At 47.3% G+C, this 21,405-nt stretch overlaps 1 protein-coding gene across 1 annotated transcript in view; it reads left to right on the top strand.

Annotated features, from left to right (window-relative positions):
• The window catches only part of ATZW10 (centromere/kinetochore protein, putative (ZW10)), a 39,569-nt gene that overhangs the window by 975 nt on the left and 17,189 nt on the right, over positions 1-21,405 (top strand). The window contains exons 2-5 of the mRNA XM_086516579.1: positions 41-154; positions 9,725-9,886; positions 9,961-10,122; positions 10,414-10,647. Coding sequence (XP_086372705.1) covers positions 41-154; positions 9,725-9,886; positions 9,961-10,122; positions 10,414-10,647 — 672 coding nt within the window. The remainder of the gene's footprint in view (positions 1-40; positions 155-9,724; positions 9,887-9,960; positions 10,123-10,413; positions 10,648-21,405) is intronic.

The raw sequence follows: 21,405 nt of genomic DNA, 5'->3' as shown, positions 1-21,405 counted from the left end.
TTTAGTGCTGATGATATCGCTTGGGTGAATGATTGTATAGATGTCAGGCCATCTGGAGGAGCTTTTTAGGAACACAGTTCTGCTGGATGCAAAGAATCATAAACTGCACATACGTGATGGGTCATTATTATTTGCAGTCTTAACAGCCATGGATGTAAGTTTGCTGTTCGACTTTGTTGTTTATGTTCGAGCATTTAAGGTTGAGTTATCAATGTATGCTTAGGACAAGTAGCTGCACTGTCAATGGTAAAAGCAATCAATGTTTACCTGATAAATGTTGAAATCAAGTCGGAAAAAACGAAGTTGTGACCATTGTGGCACATTTAGATGTTGTACCTGATTTTTTTTTTCATGTAATACTTGCGGATGGTTGGTTTCTTTGGCTTGGTGAATTTCTCCCTTTGGTGAGTTGGAAATCAATTTGACAAGTCGAATGGTTGACATAATTAGCTATTCATCAATGGGGGGATTTGATGCCATCAGTTTCTCCACAGATTCATCCTCGAAAAGCTCTTCTACATAATGGTACTTAACCTCAATGTGCTTTGTGGGTGCATGGAAGATTGGGTTTCTGGGAATGGCCATGCAACTCTGGTTGTTATATTGAAGTAGCTCCGATGCTTGCAAGAAATTTTCTAACCCAAACTGCTTCACAAGCTACAAAACAAGCTTCATACTCTACCTTCAAGAAGATGCCATTGGAGGTTGCTTCTTAATAATATAAGAAAATACTGGAAAACTATGATTATATTTTTAAAATAAACTAGTAAGGTTTTTTTCCGTGCCTTGTATATATGCCCATCATTCTAAGGCCAATGTAACCACTTCTGAGAGTGGTCAGATGGAAAGACTCTGGACTGGCACAAACTGTTGACGTGTCAAGCCACTGAAGAACGGAGCCAGCCCTGCAGATCGCGGCCGAGGGGTCTAAACCCTACGAAGAAGAAGAAGTAGAAGAAGCCAAAGCAGAAGAAGAAGTTTTAGACTTACAAAGTCTTGCCGAGTGGCCTATTTTTTAAAGAAGAGCTCCCACCAACTTATGGGACCTCGTCCGCTGGGGCCAAGTGACCCAAAGACATTAAACTAAAGCAAGCCCACACATACACACAATTGCGTAGCTGTGATGATGTGGCAGCAGTACCGAGTCCCGGATTTTGCGTTGACAAACCGGTACGGATTTTTGGATTTTACGCTGACATGTTGATGTGGCAGACTTGTACGAATTTCCGCGTTTTACGTTGAGTGTTGACGTGGTAGAGCTGTACGGATTTCTATTTTTGCGTTGGCAGCATTTGGGCATCTGCTTTTGGGCCGGTTGCGTTTGAGTTTAAAGGCTTTTCATGTAACTGCTTTTCATAGGCTAAGGGCCTTTAAATATGTGCAGAGGGCTCATTCTCCGGCACGCTTCAGTACGAAGGTGTAGAGGGTGGAGTACCGTCACTGTACTGAAAAGCAATATAAAGAAATACCGAAAGGGGCGCCACGGTTTGGGGCCAGTGCTCTCTTGGGGTGGAATTCCGCCACTGGTCACCCGTCCCGTGATAGTGGTATCAAAGCTTCAGGTGTGCTTTTCTAAAAGCATACTGGTCCTACCCAAGAGCAGATAGAGCAAACCGGCGCTTCCAAAGTCTATTGGAATTTTATTTGAAGTAACTTCGTGTCTCGACCCCGGACTTATTAACCACTCCCACCCTTACTTCATCGCGCATTGGGCGTGCTCCCGTCTTCATCTCTCTGTCTTACAGGGCATAAGCCATAAAGATCACTTGCAAGAGATGGATCAAGGATTTTTTTTTTCAAGCTATGTTTCTCTCATAGGTAGTGCCATGCAGTGGTGGAAGTCTATAGCTACCAAGCCGCACACTCCAAGGACTTGGCAAGCTTTCAAGATTTTTTTTTTGCGCGAAGTTACATGTCTTGTGACAGTTTCCTTCAGAATGCAACTTTTGGCAGAGTGGGTTATCCTGAAATGCTTGCCGCAGAAACCCTAGCAGATTACAACTTGCAGTCTTTAGACATCTCTCAACATGTGTCTCTTGCTGATAACCTTGGAGGTCTAGTGTGATTGGTATGTCTTGGGCTACCATCACCGCCACAAGAACACTATGTGTCAAAGAGCTTATGGACCATGGTGCGGTCGGCTACAACCTTATGGAAGAAATCTAACCCTAATCTTGGTGCAAGTTTCAGGATGGAAAGCCGGTCGTCTTTTCCAGCTCGACTAGGCTCGAGATTGCTTTTTAAGTTTGAGTTCTGATTGAGAACTTGTTTGGTGATTTTGTTGGAATTTGTTTGAAATGGATGGTATGTGTTTTTGAACCTGTCTTGGTGCCGATTTGAATTGTTTAACTTTGGTTTAATACCGGTTCCATTGATTGGTGATTTTTACTGCCGAGTGTAGTAGTGAGAAATGATGTTTGTGAATGCTTGTCCATACTCATGGCCCGGACCCTTGTGGTTATCTTCGGGGGGAGTATTGAATGTTTAAAAATTGCTGGTTTTACTCATGGCTTGGACCTGGATGGTTCTACGGGGGGGATATTAAGATGTCTGAGCAGTGGTTACTCTCAGCACCCTCAAACGACGCAGACTGCAGTTTGGGGGGCGTTTGGTTATAAAACGCCTCTATATCTTGCGGCTCGGACCTTTTTAGGTTATGGGGGAGGAGTGATGAGTGAGTTGTTGAATATCTCTAGGCCCGGACCTTGTTAGGTTATGCGGGAGGAGTGTTCATCGGCGGCTTTATGTTTCTATGTCTTGTAACATGCATATGTGAGCATTTGTGTTACATTGTGATGTGCCAACCACTGAATATTCCTATTGAATGAGATACTTCTGGGAAACCAACGACCCAGGATATCAAGAGTTCCGATCTGGAATGAGACTCTTTATTGGATGAGATACTTCTGGGAAGTCAATGACCAAGGATATCAAGAGTTCGTATTTGGAATGAGGACTCCTTATTAAATGAGATACTTCTGGGAAGTCAACGACCCAGGATATCAAGAGTTCTGATCTGGAATGAGACTCCTTATTGAGTGACGGGATTCCGTATAGGTTGCCACATCATCAGTTTTTATGCATTCTTGTGAGTATGCTTCTACTTTATTAAATATCTTTATGTCACCTAGGACCTGTCACAAAGTGACGACGTGTCTGCCTGAGAGCATGCCGGAAACCCTAACCCTTGACTGCTGCTGAAAACCCTAATTCTGCAAACCCTAACCCTAAAACTTGCAAACCCTAAAATCTACCAAACGAAATTGGCAAAATATATGAGCGAGACTTCTTTTCAGGAAGTGCATGCGCAGTGGTAGAAAACCACAACACCACCCCCGAAACCCGCTCTCTAGAAACCTTCTGATCACAAGCAATATTCAGAGGAGGAATTAGAAGAGGTGGTTGATGCACGGATTGCTCAGCTTTTTGACGCGCAGAAGAAAGCTAAAAAGCACGGCAAAAAGCAGAAGAAAGGCACTGACTTCCCGGGTTATTTGGGTCGTCAGTCGACATTTGACAAAGCAAAGAAACAGAAGAAGCGTCTTCGATTTGAAGAAGTACCCAGTTCTTCTTCTTCTGACAATTCTTCTAGCTCTTCATATTCGAGCGAAGAAGACAGAAAAGGCAAAAAGCGAAGCAAGAACAACGCTTCGGAAAGGGCAAAGAAGTCTAAATCTTGCCCAGTGAGTGACAGTTCTACAGAGGACTCGTCTACAGACAGTTCAGACTCTGATGACGACAACTTTTATGCGAACAAGAAGAATTTTTATAAAGCCAACAAGTATGACTTTCTGGAAGATAAAAGCAAGAAAGGTCGAGAGTTTAAGAAAGGTGGACAGTCGATCAAATTTGACACTTTTTCAGGATACAAAGATGCTTCAAAGGCTTTGTCTTTTATACAGCAGTTGACATCGCTTTCGCGGGAGGACGCTACACAGAGCACAGCCAAGATTCGGAGAGCTGCCTCTTATTTTACGGGAATGCTCGAACTTGGTGGTCCACGCTTCTTTTAAACAAGACAGCGCCAATTAAATGACTGAAATTTAAGAAGCTTTTTATTTCTTCTTGGTTGACTCAAGAGTATGAACGCGATATACGAGCTGCTTGGAACCATCTTCGGATGACCAAGAGAGATACAGTGGATGCTTACTGTGAGAGATTCTGGAGCTCTTTTCTACCCGCCTCTTCATTCAAGAAGATCTCGTTCAGAGAACAGATTGAGCGGTTTACCTTTAGTCTACCTACAGAGATCTGAGATCACTGCTTGGAACAGAAGTAAGCTTCTATTTAGGAGTTAATGAGTCGTGCGAAACGGGGCTTTGCCATTCACTCTGGCAGTCGGACCTACCCCACCGATGAGGTCATGACACAACGAGCCGAACAGACTTCAGCGAATGAAAGTAGAAAGAGAAAGAGCAACCCAGAAAAGAAGGATGCACGACCCAAGCTTACTCCTGAGGAGAGAGCTCGCTTCATCAGGGAGAGGAAGTGCTCTGGATGCTGGGAACATGGACATATCTCCGCATGAGACAATGTGTCCCAAAAAGTGTATCTCTGGTAGGAGAAATTCTCTTTTCTTCGCATTAATTGTGATCTCGTAAAGCCTGAAAGACCTGAAGCAGATGTTCTCTATGTTCTGCCTCATCCTTGGAGAAAATAACGATGTCGTCAAAGAAAGTGCCAACAGATGGTCTATACTTTCGAAAAATCCTGTCCATCATCTGGTTAAATGTCGGAGGAGCATTGGTTAAGCCAAAAGGCATCACCAAAAACTCAAATAACCAAAAAGTTGTCTGAAAGGCTGTCTTGTAGACGTCTCTCGGCGCGATTCGGATCGGATGATATCCACTTTTCAAGTCGATCCTGCTAAAGCACGAGGATCCCTGTAGTCGGTCAAGTAGATCATCGATCCTAGGAATCGAAAATCTGTTCTTGATGGTGATTTTGTTGAGAGCTCTATAATCGATGCACATTCTCCAAGATCCTTCTTTCTTCAAAACCAACAACACTGGAGAGCAGTACGGTGAAGTACTAGGCTGGACAAGACCCTTTTCCAAGAGGTCTTTCACTTGGTTCTTAATTTCTTCGTTCTGGGCTCGGCTCACACGGTAAGGTGGCGGGTTTGGTGGTGTGCTTCCAGGTATCAGATCAATGGTATGATTCTCAAGACGAGCGGGTGGTAACTCACCTGGCAGGACCTCTGAGAAGCAATCGGCATGAGCGTGGAGAAAATCTTGGCGTTCTTTATCAAAGTTCAGACATATTTGTCCTATCCTCATCATTGAACTCTTTGAAAAAGATCGAGTAAACAAACAGATTGGATTTCATTGATTTGGAAATGGCCGAAGCCGATACAATAGGGACAGACTCGCCCTTAAGTTTTACATCGAGTACAATGGTTCTACCTTTCTCTGTGGTCAAAGTCGCTTTCCTTGCCTGATAGTCGGCCACGGCGTTGTTCTTGTGGTGCCAGGGAATCCCCAGGAGGACATCACAACCTTTCGGGTGCTGCTAGAACTACCTCTGCTAGTGGTCCCATCCTATCGGGTGTAATCTCGAGCCGCGCCGCCAATTCGGGTGAAATGAATTTGGCCTTGGCTCCTCCATCAAAGAAAATCGGGGCTTCTTGATCTTTCACTTTGCCCCAAGCTTTGCAAAGTTCTGTACTTTCATCAATCGTGCTTGGGTCAGTACCCATGCAATTTGGAACCAATCCTGCTTTCATCTTGCCTTTTCTGCCACGTTCCTCTGCTGTTCTTTAACTCTCTGGCTTGTCTTCATGTTGTTCTTGCTGTGCCTTTTTGGGGCACTTTGCGGAGACGTGCCCATGTTCTCCGAATTCAAAACATTTCCCTCTGATGTAATTGGCCCTCTCTCGAAGAGTGAGCGGGGGTTGTGTATCCTTGTCTTTCTTTTCTTGGGAACTCTTTCTCTTTCTACTTCCATTGTTAGAAGTCTGTTGGGTTCTCGGAGTCAAGATCTCATTAGTGGGGTAAGTCAAATTTCCCGAATGTATCGGAAAACCCCGTTTCGCATGACCCATCAATTTTTGAATAGAATTAGACTTTTGTTCTAGGCAATAGTCTCGGATCTCTGTAGGGAGTCCGCAGCAAAACCGCTCAATCTGTCCTTCAAACGAGACCTTAAATGAAGAGGTTAGTAGAAAAGAGTTTTAAAATCTCTTGAAAGATGATTCCAAGCGGTTCGTATATCTCGTTCGTACTCCCGAGTCAGCCAAGAAGAAATAAAGAGCCTTTTGAATTTCAACCATTTAAATGGAGCATCCTTCCTCAAAAGAAGAGTGGACCACCATGTTCGAGCATTTCCTTTGAAGAAAGATGTAACCCTCCTAATCTTAGAGTGCTCTGAGTAATGCCCTCCAGAGAAGGCTACGTCAAATAGCTGAATGAAGGCCAAAGCCCTCGGAGCATCTCGGAACCCGAAAAAGGATTCAAATTTAATCGACTGTCCACCTTCTTACTTTTGTCTTCAAGAAAGTCATATTGGTTGGCTCTATAAAAATGCTTCTTCTTTGCATAAAAGATGTGATCGTCGGAGTCCGAATTGTTTGAGGATGACTCCTCTGTAGAACTGTCAAAAACTGGGCGAAATCTGGGTGTCTTTGCCTTTTTCTTGCCCTTTCCGAAGCTTTGCTTTTTGCTTTGCTTTTTACCTTTTATGTCCTCCTCGCTCGAGTCAGAAGAGCTAGAAGAACTGTCAGAAGAAGAAGAAGAAGAAGAAGAAGTGGGTAGTCCTTCAAATCGTACACGCTTCTTCTGCTTTCTTGCCGATGCAAAACAAGATTGACGACCCAAACAACCCGGGAAGTCAGTCCCCTTCTTGTGCTATTTCTCTTGCTTTTTGGATTTGTTGTTTGCATCCAAAAGCCGACTGATCTGTGTCTGAACCACCTCTTGTAATTCTTCCTCTATAAACATCCTTGGAGAAGGCGGTTTCTTGATTGCCGGTTTGATGGGTGGTTCTATGGCTTTGTGCCACTGGGTGAGCACTTTTGCGATGGATTGCTGAGACAAAAATTTTGCAAATTTCGGATCCTTCGCAATGTTAATCATCTGCTTTGTGCACTCGTCAACCTGTTGTCGACGTTCCATCTCTTCAAGTTCGTAATGAGTAGGTCGAGGTGGCCCGAACTCTTCCTCTGTTTGTTCATCAAAATCTTCTTCGTGATCTCCTCCCGCATTAGCAGATGCAGAAGAAGTCGACCGATTCTTGTTGGAATCCATAAGTGTCGCGAGAAAAGGATCGTATTTCCCGGTAGAAGAGAAATCGATAGAGCTTTGATCTTATTGTAACAAACTTGGACACCCCATGTCAAGATTCTACCGCAACATAGCAGAGATTCACTTCAAAATAGTTCACAAAGACGACATGCCCCGGCGTAGTTCCGTGTCTAGAGGTATAGACCCCAAAGACTGGCGCCCCTTTCGATATTTCTTTTTATATTAATCTGTGTTCAAAGTACAAAGAGGGCCTGCGGGTCTCACTCTGAGACTCTGTGTCCAGATGGTCTGAGAATTGAGCCCCTAAGGCCACTTATAAAGGTTACATAGGGTTACTAAAAACAGAGCCCTCAAAAGCTTCAAACTCCAAAAGCAATAAGTTTCCAAAAGCAACTGGGCGTCCAAAACTGCGAAAAGCTGTCAGCGTAATTTTCGGCCAATCCATATGGTTATATGGCTGTCAGCATGATTTGCGGAGGTCCATGCAGTCAGCGTGATTTGCGGAGGTCCATACGCCAGCCACGTCAGCAACCGCTTTGCATTATTTTCTTGTGTCCCCGGGGTCCCCTCGTCACTTGTGGCCATAAGTTGGGACAACTTGTAGGGTTGCCACGCTGCCAGTTTGTGACACCTTGCATCTCTCTTCTTCTTATATCATTTGTATACTATATATATTTTTACAAAATCTCTCAATTTCTCTGCTTTGCCTTCTCTTTGCTTGCACATAAAGCTTCTTTTTCTATTCTTCCGACTCTATAGCTTTGATTACGAGTAGAGGACGGGTTTGCTTGAATGGAAAAGCAAACAGCTGACGCGTTGATATCACTGTAACCACCCGCCGGTCGGATGATTGAATCTCCCTCGCAAACTGAAATAGAACACACAGACCAAAGAGACAACACTTCGCACTTGTAGAGGAGACGGAAGAGGCGAAGTTTCTCTTTAGAGAGTATTGGTCCTCAAGTCGAGTGCCCCTATGGGTATTTCTTTATTTATTCATCAAGAGAGAAGAGATTTGCAACTGTGTGCACCCATGCACCCAATCCAATTTACAATTGAGGCTAGGCCTTGTATGGCCTTGTATCTAAAGGCACTTGGTAAGAAGCAACTTTTAAAAAGCATTGCTAAAGCTCTCCTTGCACGTGAAACTATCACGTCAATAATCCTGTACACTGCCCATCATGTCCACCATGATTTGCGGCGGGATTCACATGCCGCTTAGCTCAGGTTTAAGTCTTTTGTCTTGCAGTCTTGTCTCCGAATGCAGTGGTTGGCGGTGCGACGTCGCTGACTCGTCACGCAATGCCTGATTCAAAGAGAGGTTCATAAAGTAAGTCCAACAACAGTTGATGAACATGGGGCATTGGCCGAGCATGCAACATGAGACGTTGCCTTTTGGAGGCTTTTTGGGAAGGGAATCTGCATTTTCAGACATGGTAGCTAGGGGTGCTTTTGTGCACGTGCCGATGCATACAGATCATATGGTGCCGACAGGGGTGCCTATGGGTCATATGGCATAGGTATAGGCCCTAGTGGGCCTGACGATTTTGAGTTGTTTGAAGAAGGCTTGATGTTGAGATCCCTCCAACCATTGGGACATCTTTTGGTTCAAAAGTCAGTCATCTTATGACGCCGACTATGGACGACCATTTGACGTGGAGACGCAGTAGGACTTTAAAGACGGAGGTCAAAGTCTGAAGACACTTCCTTAGGACCTCCAACCAAGCTTTGACTTTTATTCAGCAGTTTGATGAGGCGTTTTTTGGAGGCAACTTTACAGAAGCTCCCAAAGTCGGGAAAGCTGCTTCATTGTTGAAGGGGAATGCATAAGCTTGGTGGTCGACCTTGCTGCGTCATGGAGAGGCAGATTCTATTGAGAGAAAATTTTGCCAGGAGAGCAAAAACAGTCCTTGGCTGCTAGAGGGAGGAAGTGCACTTTTCTAGAAAGAGGAAACAGTAACAATCAGGTTCGCAGAGAAAATCAGCACTCTCCAGAGAGAGGAATTTAGTTCGCAGCTAAGGGGATTCTTATTATGACTCAAAAATTGGCATGGACCACCTGTCTAGGGAGAGGGAGTCTGGGACTGGTTGGACAAACGCAGTGGTCCATTCGTCTCCACTTTAGAGGCAAAAAGCTCAACCCTAAAACCCTCCCAATGAGAGTAGTATGGTTTTGTCTTGTCAACATATGGCTGGGTTTATTTTTGAGCAATTTTCGATAAGGTATTCTACAATTCCCATGTGTTTGCGTGTGTCTTTCCTTGTAAGCAAATCATGTTAGCCTTTAGGGCTATTTTATCTTATGTATAGGATTATCATACTTGTGGCTTTCCTCATCTTTATTGAAAAAACTAGTCTTGTCTTGCTTGAAACTGTTCCAAATTGAAGGCTTTCCACATCGCATAATGCATCTTTTGTCTATCTTTACTCGCACAAGATTCTGTCTTCAAAAGAGATGACTCTCTCATTTTTTGTGCTTTCAGAAAATTGGGTTGCTAGGAACAACTTTTGCAAAGCTTGCAGATAATCTGATGAAGACTGTTATAGGTTCTATCCTACAAGGTCCTCTGGAAGTCAAATTGTCTGAAGATGTTTCAACAACAGGGGATGCTGTCTTGTCATGGGTAGCAATGCCTAATGTAGATGTAAGGAGAGTCTATTCAGGATGATGTCATGTACCCTTATCTGAAGGATTTAATGCTAGGTTTGATCTTTGCAGGAAGATGCCATGTTGTTAGCAATGTTGTACACCAAGCTTCTGAAAGTTGTTCATTTTCTTCATCTATATGTTAGCTGTGGTCATGGTTCCTGGACAAAAGAATTAGGGAGATTTATATGGCCCCGAATGGCAGATGCAATAATCTCAGGCTACCTTTCCAAGGTCTTTCGTTATCATGCGCCCCATCTCCCCTCCCTCTCGCTCCTTCTAGTTATCAAAGTTTAATAGATAACAGAAGTAGTCATTCATTTGTGTATGTTTGTGGGTGCACATCTTTGTGTTGGACACGCGTGTGCATGTATCAATGTGTGAATGTATGTGCATATGCATGTACACTATCCGATGTGTGTTTATTTTTTTTCTTCTATTTCACTGCTTTTTGATGAATTTAATACATCTAAGGTATTAGTTTTTGTTGGCAAGACATTCATTTTGTTCTATGGCGTTTCTTAGGCTGTCCCAAATGAAGTATCTGAAGTTGCCAAATTTCAAGAATCAGCCAACCTCACATTTCAATTTGAAAGGTCTTTGAGTGAAGTTCATTTAATAAACGATCCGAGTCCTTCTGGTGATAAGTTAGGAAAGTTTGCAGCTGATGTTGAAGTGCACTTTGTTTCCAAGAAGAAGAGTCGAATCATAGCAAGAGTTCGGCGTCTCCTAGTCCGCTTTGATTTCAGCAGTTTATACGTAAGTACAGTGTATTTCTTTTCGATCTTTGAATAGTGGTTTTATAGTTGAACTGACAATTCTTGGGCTTGTTTTTTTGTTTTTATCTCACTGCCTGTTGAGTGCGGTGGCTTTGCTGTCTGCCACCGGGTTATGCAAACAATTGCCTTCAATAATTTGTTCAATTTTTTTCCCCCAAGAAATTTTCTCCCTATCAATAAACAGCTTACAAGCACAGATCTGAAGCTAAAAGTCAAGATTACCAGCGGGTTTCAAAAAGAGCAGCAGCCCACAGACTAAATACAGAAGCATAAAGCAACTGTTGTGAGTGGGTAGGTAACTCTTGCTTCCCTATTTGTTGCTGTCCCATCAGTGACAGAGTGCCATGCAAAAAGCTACTGTGGTGAGCGGGTAGAGGCCCTATACAGTAACTCTTGTTGCCCTATGTGTTGCCTCCCCATCAGCAACAAAAGAGAACACAAGTTTATCTCTATGGCAGCGATCCAATCTCTAGCAGGGATGTTGACAGATTTTCCTATTATGGTATCACCATTTGAATTCATGAAATACATGTATACAAGGTCTCAAAGTAATGCATTTGTTGTAAATGGTATAGGTTGCTCACATTGTGGCAAAAGCAACCACAAATCACAAGATTGCTTTTGCATTAAGGTGTGCCCTCATTGCAACAAGAAGGCACCCAACTGGTGTTTCTTCAAAGATAATGCAAAGAACCCAAAGAATCTTGGAGATTCTAAAGGCAAAGTACATGTCGTGGAACAAGAAGAACTACGAGGATGTATTGTAATAGGTTTAGACACTTCGCCAAACCCAAAGTTTAGAGGTAAGACCTACTTTTTTGCATTAGATTCATCTTATGAGCCATATGCAGTTACCCTAAGTAACCCATATTAGACTCCTTGATAAGAATCCATGCATTTCGTGTAAGCTTTAGCTTACGGGGGTGTTTGTTTAGGTAAGCCTTTTAGCTTACACTTAATGTATGAACAATCCCTAAAGCCAAACTTACTTCATGCACCCCTATGTGGATGGATACAACCTCCTACATAGATATCCCTAACACATGCTTCTCATTCCATGCACACATGCTTCACTTTAAAGCCTCTGATGGTCTGTAAAGAAAGTAAAATCGGCTCTGAGTAGGTAATGTCGCGACTGAGTAAGAGCATGGATAACCGCCAAAATCTCTTTCTCATAGATCCGTGCTGTCAATTCCGGCCTTGAGAACAATTGACTCTCGTAAGCAATGACATGGCCTTCTTGCATTAAGACCGCACCCAGACTACGACCACAAGCATCACAATATACCTCAAATGACTTCTGCAAGTCTAGCAAAGTCAAAATTGGTCCCGTAGTCAATTTCTCTTTGAATGTCTCTATGGGTCCCCACGAGAAAGGGACTCCTTTCTGTGTCAAGATATGCAAAGGGGAAGTAACCTTTGCAAACTTTCTAATGAACCTTGTAGTACGAACACAATCCCAAGAAGCTTCTAACTTCCTGGACATTCTTCAAATCGGGCCAATCACGAATAGTCTCTATCTTGGCCGGGTCCATCTGCACTCCTGCTGCTGAGACAATGTGTCCCAAAAAGTGTATCTCTGGTAAGAAAAATTCACTTTTCTTCGCATTAATCACTAACTTGTGTGATCTCATAATGCATGAAAGACCTGAAGCAGATGTTCTCTATGTTCTGCCTCATCCTTGGAGAAAACAATGATGTCGTTAAAAAAAGTGCCAACAAATAGTCTGTACTCTCGAAAAATCCTGTCCATCATTCGGTTAAATGTCGCAGGAGCATTGGTTAGGCCAAAAGGCATCACCAAAAACTCAAATAACCCAAAAGTCGTCCACAAGGCTATCTTGTAGACATCTCCCGAGATTCGGATATGATGACATCTGCTTTTCAAGTCGATCGTGCTAAAGCACGAGGATCCCTGAAGTCGGTCAAGTATATCATCGATTCTAGGAATTAGAAATCTGTTTTTGATGGGCTGCTGTGTTCGCCCGCCCTGCTTCCTCCTCACGCTACCCACCCTTCAGCCCCCACGCTACCCTGCCCATCCTGGTCCCCCTCCCCGCGCTGCACCCCCCTTCGTCTGCTGCCCCACGCTGCCTCCCCCTGCTGCCCGCTATCTCCCTTCCCTTCCGCTGCTGCCCCCGCATTGCCTCCCCCTCCCCTCCCGCTGCTGCCTGCTATCCCCCATCCCTTCCGCTGCTTCCCCGCACTGCATCCCCCATCCCTCCTAGTGCTGTCCGCTTACCCCCAGCCTGCCGTTCCTCCACCCGCCACCCCGTGGCCAGCGCATAACCCTGCTGGTCTCTCCCCCTCCCCGCATTCCCTCCCATTGCCCGCGCTCCCCTTTGCGAACCATTCATTGTGCGTCCCCCCCCCCCCCCCCCCCCCCCCCCCCCACCTTCCCTATCCGCCCGCCAACTTAGCCTTTCCTGCTTGTCAGGCCACGCAAGCATTTTCGGCGTGCTTGGTCCAGTGGGAGTTTCCCCTCGCGTCGTCGTTTCTCCGCCTTTTCTTCATAGCAGCAGACACAGGTGGAGGCTCAAGCTCCGTCACAGAGAAATTCCAATGAAGTCCCCTCGCCCGACCCCGTTGAGCCCACCATTCGACTGGCTCTTTCACCAACATAGCAAGCGAGCCTAGCCGCAGAGGTAGAGTGCCTGCAGGCGACTTCTGTCATCTGCAAGATTCTCGGTAGCAGACCTAGCAGAGGAGAGCTGCGTGACCTTCTCCAGGCCTGCCTTCTTGCAGAGGTGGGCAAGATCTTGGACGTTCAGTTCCTCGGATGAGGTTACTATCAGATCGAGTTTGAGACCTCCGAGATGGCGTCCAAGGTCATCGCCATGAGCCCCTTGACCATCCGAGCAATTCGAGCCCATTTTCAACAGTGGAGACATGGTTTTGACCCAGCTTCAGATGTTCTAGTAGAGGAGGCAGACGTGCCTATCTCAGTCTGCTTTCCTGGTTTGAGGAGGGAGTACCTACCAGTTTTGTCCAGGATTGGCTCAGCGATTGGGATTGTCATGGAGACACCTCTCATGGCAGCCTCAATAGCTGCCAAGGCGGCCGACATTCCCTCGGTACGTGTTCTGGTTAGGGACACCCACACTCTCCCGAAGGTCATCTTATTTTCTCGGGTGAGTGGGAGTTGGTTTCGACAGAGCGTGGAGTATTCGGGTCTCCCAAATCAGTGCTTCATTTGTCGACACATGGGCCATCTCGTGAAGGCCTGTCCACGGAGGAGACCCTGACTTACACCACAGGTCCAGCCCCAGCCCTCAAAGGCTGGCCAGCAACAGCAAGCAGAGCCACAAAGTTCATAGGCAAAGCCACCCTTCGAGCCTAGGGCTCAAGCAGAGGAGGGTTGGCAACATGTTCGTGGTCGACGTTGGCAGGAGCCACCACGCCAGCTTGGCACTCAGAGTGGTCCTCATTCTCCTGCCAAGCAGCAGTGGGTTCCCACGGGGAACCGATTTGACCCTCTTCAGCAGGACGAGGTCCCTGCTCCAGCCTCCACCTCAGCTTCTCCCTCGACAACCCCCCCTCCTTCCCCCTCCTTCCCCCCTGCTCCCGCTCCCGCTCCCCCCCCTCCCCCTTCTCCCTCTGCCTCTCCACCTCGCCCTCCTTCCTGTGCCAATCCCCCTCGTCCCCTTCTCCCCCTGCCCCCTCGCCTCCTCCCGCTCCAGTCTCACACAGCTGTCCCAGGGGGCAGGGTCTTCTTCAGCTGCTAGGAGATCTCTTGGCAGCGCCTTTGCCACGAGTCGCTTGGCGAGAGAGGGACAACCTTTCTTGCGACCTCTCCTTATGTAGACGTCTCCCTTTGCAGCAGTTCCTCGTGGTTTGACGAGCTTCGACATTCGTCGTCGTTGGGATTTCTTTTCCTACGACTTTACACGTTTCCTCGGCGACCCTTCACCAGACCTTGAGGCAACCTGCTTCAGAGTTCATGTACTGTTCCTTGCAGCTAGGGGGATAGAGGCCTTGGATTCAGCGGTTGGCTTCTCTTCCCCCTCTGCGGCGGCAGGTACCAGGTTGAGTGGTGTATAGACTTAGTGTTGGAGTGGCTGTAGACGCAGACCCTAGAGTTCGTTCTCTCATCACATGGGAGACCTAGGAGTACAGACATGCTTCAGACTCTTTGGCCATTGGCCAAGTTTGTTGTGACACCTCCAGACGCAGCAGGATGTAGACACATTGTGGTTCACTTTTTTGCTGACACGCAGAGCCCGCCATGCTATGTACACATACATGAGGACTCTTGGGACAGAGGAGGTTGCTTTACGCACGGCTCGTTTGGGTTGGACACTCTTTGCAGTCACGCCTATCTCGAGGACGCTCAAATGCGGATTACTCCCCATCCAAGCTTGCCTCAAAGATAGCACGGTTAGCTGCTGCGCTCCCCACGAGGATCGTCTCATGGAATGTACAGGGACTAGGTGGGCCCCAGTTTCAGCGTCAGAGGGGCCGATTGTGTCAAGAGCTTCAGTGATGCCTCGTGGGAGGAGAGATTGACCTTCTTACAGGAGCATCGTCTGTGTGAGCCGCATTAGACGCTGTGGTCAGCTTTTGCGTGGACGGTATGAGACTTATTGGTCAGCTACATTTGGACCTGGAGGCATCCAGGGCGGGGTATGTATGACTATTGTGGATTCTTTGCAGCAGGCCATTGTGGACAAAGGGATTATTGTGCCAGGCAGGGCTCAGTGGAGCACTATGCAGGTTCAGGGTTGTCTCGTGGGCTTCCTGAACATCTATGCGCCCAATGTGGCGAGTGCACGTGCAGAGTTTTGGTCTCAGATTGTTGAGTCTCTACCGCAGGGGGTGATTTCAACATGTTGGAGGAACCCTCAGACAGGATTGGTGGTAGCCACACTATTGTGCATGGAGTAGAGCTGGCAGCTTGGGAGAGATTTTGTATGACTTTGTGGGTTACAGATGTGTGGCAGCATTCCAGTTTTGTGAGGCCCCCAGACAGCTTGGCCTTCTCTCGCTCGGACTGCAGAGTGGGAGGCGTGAATCTATCTCGGATAGACACTGATCCTTACAGTGACTGATAGACAGAGGAGGGGGAGCACGGTGCCCCGCATCTCAGAGAGGGTCTTGCTTGACTCAGTGCTTAGAGAGCGAATGGAGGCTCTTTGGACAGAGAGCTTATACATGCAGGATTCTCCTGCTGACAGAGTGGCTTCAGGACTTGCTCAACTCAGTCAACTCTTTCTCCAGGAGTCTTCGGCTTGCCTAGCTGCAGCGAGAGAGGAGCAGCAGCGTCTTCGACGGGGCGTTGCTTCCTTGCAGAGGATGCAGGAGCAGTATCTAGACAGTCCTTGGTGGGAGGAGCAGTTACAGCAGGCTCGCCATGAGCCCGTCAGCACAGAGGAGAGACGCCATGAGTTTGCTTTCCATCGACAGGGATCTCAGTGGACCCAGGTGGGTGACAGAGTGACAGGCGCTTTCTTTGAGGCAGTGGGACCTCGGCATGCGCATGCCAAGGTCAGTCAGTTGAGGAGGCCCGACGGGTCAGTTGCTTCCGAGCCAGGGGACATGCGTGTAGTAGCCACTGATTTCTACCGTGATATATTTTCTACAGAGCCTCAACCAGAGAGTTAGGATGCATGCAGAGAGCAGGTGTGGGGCACAGATGCCTTGTCTTGAGTTGCCTCTGCAGCTAGAGGAGCTACAAAGGGCTCTTAGTGCACTCCCTCGTGGTAGCTGTCCAGGTGAGGATGGCTTGACTCCCAGTTTTTTCTTGGAGTACTGGGACTTGCTTGGCCCAGATTTTTGCAGTGCTTTTCAGTACATCCTGCATACAGGAGAGATGCCTGACAGCATGAGTGAGGGCCTAATCTACCTCATTTCCAAGGAGGGTGGCTCTTTGGATGAGATTCGACAGTGGTGCCCCATCACCATCCTTAACTCAGCCTACAAAATTCTTGCCAAGGCTCTGAGTTTGAGGATTCAGCCACTTCTAGAGAGCATCATACATGGGACTCAGACAGGTTTTGTCAAGGAGCTTAGTATCCTTGACAACATCTTTACTTTTTGGGAGGCTTCTGCCCTAGCGCGGCTCCATGGTGAGGATGTGGTGATTCTTCTTCTCGATTTTGAGAAGGCCTACGACAGAGTTGACTCGGACTTTTTGGAGGGCACTCTACGCAGGATGAACTTCTCGGATGCTTGGATCAGAGGGGTGTCAGCTTTGTACAGACGGGCACACTGTCAGGTACTTTTGTCAGGAGGTAGAGGTGATCGTTTCATGCTCACATGTTCCGTTAGACAGGGCTGCCCTCTTGCCCCCTTCCTCTTTCTGTTCTATGTTGAGGCGATGAGCAGGTTTTTGGTTTCACAGTAGGTTGGTTTACGTGGCTTAGCACTTCCTATTCGGGGAGATGAGCGATCGGACGCTGAGTTTGCAGAGGACTCAGCCTTGTACTTGGATGGCCAGGAGGCCAACCTTCACAGATGTGAGCAGGCTCTTGAGACTTTCTGTTGTGCATCTGGAGCATATTGATCAACTGGAGAAAGACAATGGCTTTCTCGGTTGGTAGTGCTCCTATGCGTGATTGGATGCCAGGTGAGGGTTTCGGGTGGATTCCCCCAGGGACTGCATTTCGGTACTTGGGCTGTCAGGTTGGTTTGGACTTGTCTCTCGAGCAACAGATTGCTCCCCTCCTCCTGTCTATCTGGAGGAAGTTGTTACATTGGAGCTCCACACGACTTTCTCTGGCAGACAGAGTTGTAGTGGCCAACCAGGTGTTGTTGGCTACTATGTGGTACACCACATCCTGCTGGATCTTCTCGAGTTCTTGTATCAGCCAGGTAGAGAGGCTAATTAGGAACTTCCTTTGGTCAGGGCGTGACACTCAGATAGCCCGGGCCAAAGTGGCATGGCAGGTTATCACTCTTCCTTGTTCTCAGGGAGGGCTAGGGATCATAGACCCAACACAGTAGAGCAAAGCCCTTCTTGGGAAGTTCATCGTCAGAGGACTTCTTCCAGGTGAGGAGCCCTGGAAAGAGTTCTTGCTTCAGTGGCTTAGTGCTAGGGTGCCTCATGCTGGAGGCCCCTGGCGACCCTCGACTAGATGGATTTTCACAGAGATGCGCAGAGTTGGCTTGAGCAGGAGACTGGAGGACCGCTTTGCTGTGAGTTTGTTCCGACCTTGGGAGCAATTGCGGCGAAGTCTGGAGCAACGTCAGCCTACTTGCACGGAGGAGTGCTTGAGACAACGCGTTGTTTGGAACCCCATGGTTAGCACTCAGAGAGGCCACTTGGCTGGTAGTCGGCCTCATGTTTCCTGGGGTCCCATGGCAGAGGGTCCAACACGCTCTTTAGGTGACTGGTTACAGTTTTCAGGCTTGTCAGTGGAGCTTCAGGGCTTTCAGCTACAGGGCATGAGAGGGGTGCAGAGCATGTGTGAGGACATCTCAGAGGCAGTACCAGCCGGGTGGCTCACACCTCTTGAGTCAGCAACACCTACATGGATGGGAGCCTTCACGCGGCTAGAGGTTCTCATCTCAGTTGGGGCTTGCTCAGAGACTTACCCTCCCTGTTTTTCGAGCTACAAGATGAGGGACGCTTACATCGAGTTGTAATAGAGGCCCCACAGGTGGCAGAGTGCTGTTTTCAGAGGATCCGAGTGGTGGGCATCTGCGGGAGGACTTGTGTCATAGATCCCGACCCAGCAGCTCTCGAGTCTGGCCACTGGAGACTATGGGCTTGGGAGAGCTGTCCACTGGCACGGGTACAGTGGGATCCTGGAGAGTGGCTTTGGAGGGACCCTTTCTCCTCTGTAGACCACCCAGGTGTCCCTTTCTTTCAGTACACTGTTCGACTGGGACGTCACATCCTGGCAGTACAGAGAGAGGCTCGTCCTGCTGCAGCACCACATTGGCAGGAGGAGGGCCTCACAGCTGAGTTCTTGGCAGCTTTTTGGGATTTTTGGGAGAGGTTGTGGGACTCCAGATAGTCGAGACGAGTCACTTCGTTCCAGTGAGTTGGGACCTGGCTTGTACATAGTGGTCTCTTGGCCGCATGTGTAGCTTGTGACCATCTTGTGGAGAGTCAGCGCCACTGTCTTTGGGACTATCCTTTGGCACAGCAGGTGTGGCTTCGTGTTCTTCGGCTGATGCCAGCTCTTTCCACAGCTCGGCAGTACACTTGGGGGGCAACTGCTTGGTCCACTCTCACGGGCCCAGCACTTTAGTTTGAGCTACCTTCCACCAGCAGGATGATAGTGATGCAGGGGGGTCGACCTATACTCCAGCCTGCCACAGAGCTTACTCCACAAGAGTGGTGCAGTGAGAGAGAGGAGTGCTGGGAGCTCATGAGTGGCCTGCCACTCTCGTTCATCCGGCGGGCAAGCTGCTTCCGCATCTTCGAGGCTCGCCCTGTACCACCAGCAGAGACTGTTCGCGATCTTTGGCTAGAGCTGATCCATACCCTCAGAGGACAACTCGAGAGACTCCAGGGCAGCTCCGACCGCATGTGGGAGCGCAGAGAGGCTTTCCTTCGACTTTGGCGTCTTGGGCCTTTCTTCACCATGGTCCAGGGTGGACTCAGATGGCATTACCGTCCACCTATGTGGCTTTTCCCTCCTCCCATTTCCTGATTTAGCCTCATTGTACATATGCTGTTTTTTATTGGGAGAGTCTTCCCATCATGATTGTTGTAGTCCTCTTTTGTAGAGGTGGTTGTAGCCCTATGGGCAGTTTCATTAACTAATAGAAGGATCTTTTCTCGAAAAAAAAATAAAAATTGCAGTTTCATTGACTAATAGAAGGATCTTTTTCTCGAAAAAAAATAATAATCTGTTTTTGATGGTGATTTTGTTGAGAGCTCTATAATCGATGCACATTCTCCAAGATCCGTCTTTCTTCAAAACCAACAACACTGGAGAGTAGTACGGCGAAGTACTAGGCTGGACAAGACCCTTTTCCAAGAGGTCTTTCACTTGGTTCATAATTTCTTCGTTCTGGGCTTGGCTCACATGGTAAGGTGGCCGGTTCGGTGGTGTGCTTCTTGGTATCAGATCAATGGTATGATCCTCAGGACGAGCGGGTGGTAACTCACGTGGCAGGCCCTCTGAGAAGCAATCGGCATGAGTGTGAACAAAATCTTGGCGTTCTTTATCAAGTTCATACATATTTGTCCTATTCTCATCATTCATCTCTCTCAAAAAGATCGAGTAAACAAAGAGATTGCATTTCATTAATTTGGAAATGGCCGAAACCGATACAATAGGGACAAACTTGCCCTTAAGTTTTATATGGAGTACAATGTTTCTGCCCTTCTCTGTAGTCATAGTCGCTTTACTCGCCGGATAGTGTAACAGACTTGGACACTCCAAGTCAAGAATCAACCGCGACAGCACCAAATAACCACTTCAAAACAATTCACAGATCACAATAGATTTGCACTGGCCCGGCGGAGTTCCGTGCCTAGAGATATTGGCCCCAAAGACTGGCGCCCCTTTCGGTATTTCTTTTTGTATCGCTCTTGGTCATCCGGAGATGGTTCCAAGCAGCTCGTATATCTCGCTCAAACTCTTGAGTCAACCAAGAAGAAATAAAAAGCCTCTTGAATTTCAGCCATGTAACTGGCACAGTCTTGCTTAATAGAAGCGTGGACCACCAAGTACGAGCATTCCCTTTAAAGTAAGAGGCAGCTCTCCGAATCTTGGAGTGCTCTGAATAGCGTCCTCCCGCGAAAGCGATGTCAAACTGCTGTATAAAAGACAAAGCCTTCGAAGCATCTGAGTATCCTGAAAAGTATCAAACTTGATCGAGTGGCCACCTTCCTTAAACTCTCGGACTTTCTTGCTTTTATCTTCGAGAAAGTCATACTGGTTGGCTTTGTAAAAATTCTTCTTGTTCGCATAAAACTTTTCGTCATCGAAATCTGAGCTGTCTGTAGACGAGTCCTCAGTAGAACTGTCAGTCTCTGGGCGAGATGTAGCCTTCTTTGCCTTTCTCTTGCCCTTTCCAAAGCGTTGCTTCTTGCTTCGCTTTTTACCTTTTCTGTCTTCTTCGCTCGAGTCTGAGCTGCTAGAAGAACTGTAAGAAGAAGAAGAAGAAGAAGAACTGGGTAGGTCTTTAAACTTGACGCGCTTCTTCAATTTCTTTGCCTTGTCGAATGTCGACTGACGACCCAAATATCCCGGGAAGTCAGTACCTTTGTTCTGCTTTTTGCCGTGCTTTTTGCCTTTCTTTTGCGTGTCAAAAAGCTGAGCAATCCGTGCATCAACCACGTTCTCCAGTTCCTTCTCCGTATATTTCTTGGAGGCAGAAGGTTTCTTGAGAGCGGGTTTCGGGAGTGGTGTTGTGGTTCTCTGCAACTCCATCTGTACCTCTTTCAAAGAGGTCTGGTTCATATATTTTTCCATCTTCGGGTCCTTGGCAAAATTGAGCATCATCTTTGTTGCATCGCCAATCAATTCACGACGCTCCATCTCTCTTTGCTCCGCCTGAGTAGGCCGAGGCGGGCCATACTCTCTGTCTGAATCTTCGTTGTGATCCCAGTCCGCATCTCCAGATGCAGAGGGAGTCGACTGATCATTGCCTGAAGCCATAGGTGCCGCGGAAAAAAAATTCGGGGATCGGATTTCCCGTAGAAGAGAAATCGGCCGTGCTCTGATACCACTATAACAGACTTGGACACTCCAAGTCAAGAATCAACCGCGACAGCACCAAATAACCACTTCAAAACAATTCACAGATCACAATAGATTTGCACTGGCCCGGCGGAGTT

This window comes from Adiantum capillus-veneris, chromosome 7, assembly GCF_014529385.1.
Source record: "Adiantum capillus-veneris isolate H3 chromosome 7, ASM1452938v2, whole genome shotgun sequence".
Classification (NCBI taxonomy): Eukaryota; Viridiplantae; Streptophyta; class Polypodiopsida; order Polypodiales; family Pteridaceae; genus Adiantum; species Adiantum capillus-veneris.
The sequence above is the reverse complement of the archived record's forward strand: the minus strand, read 5'-3'. Positions and strand labels throughout refer to the sequence as shown.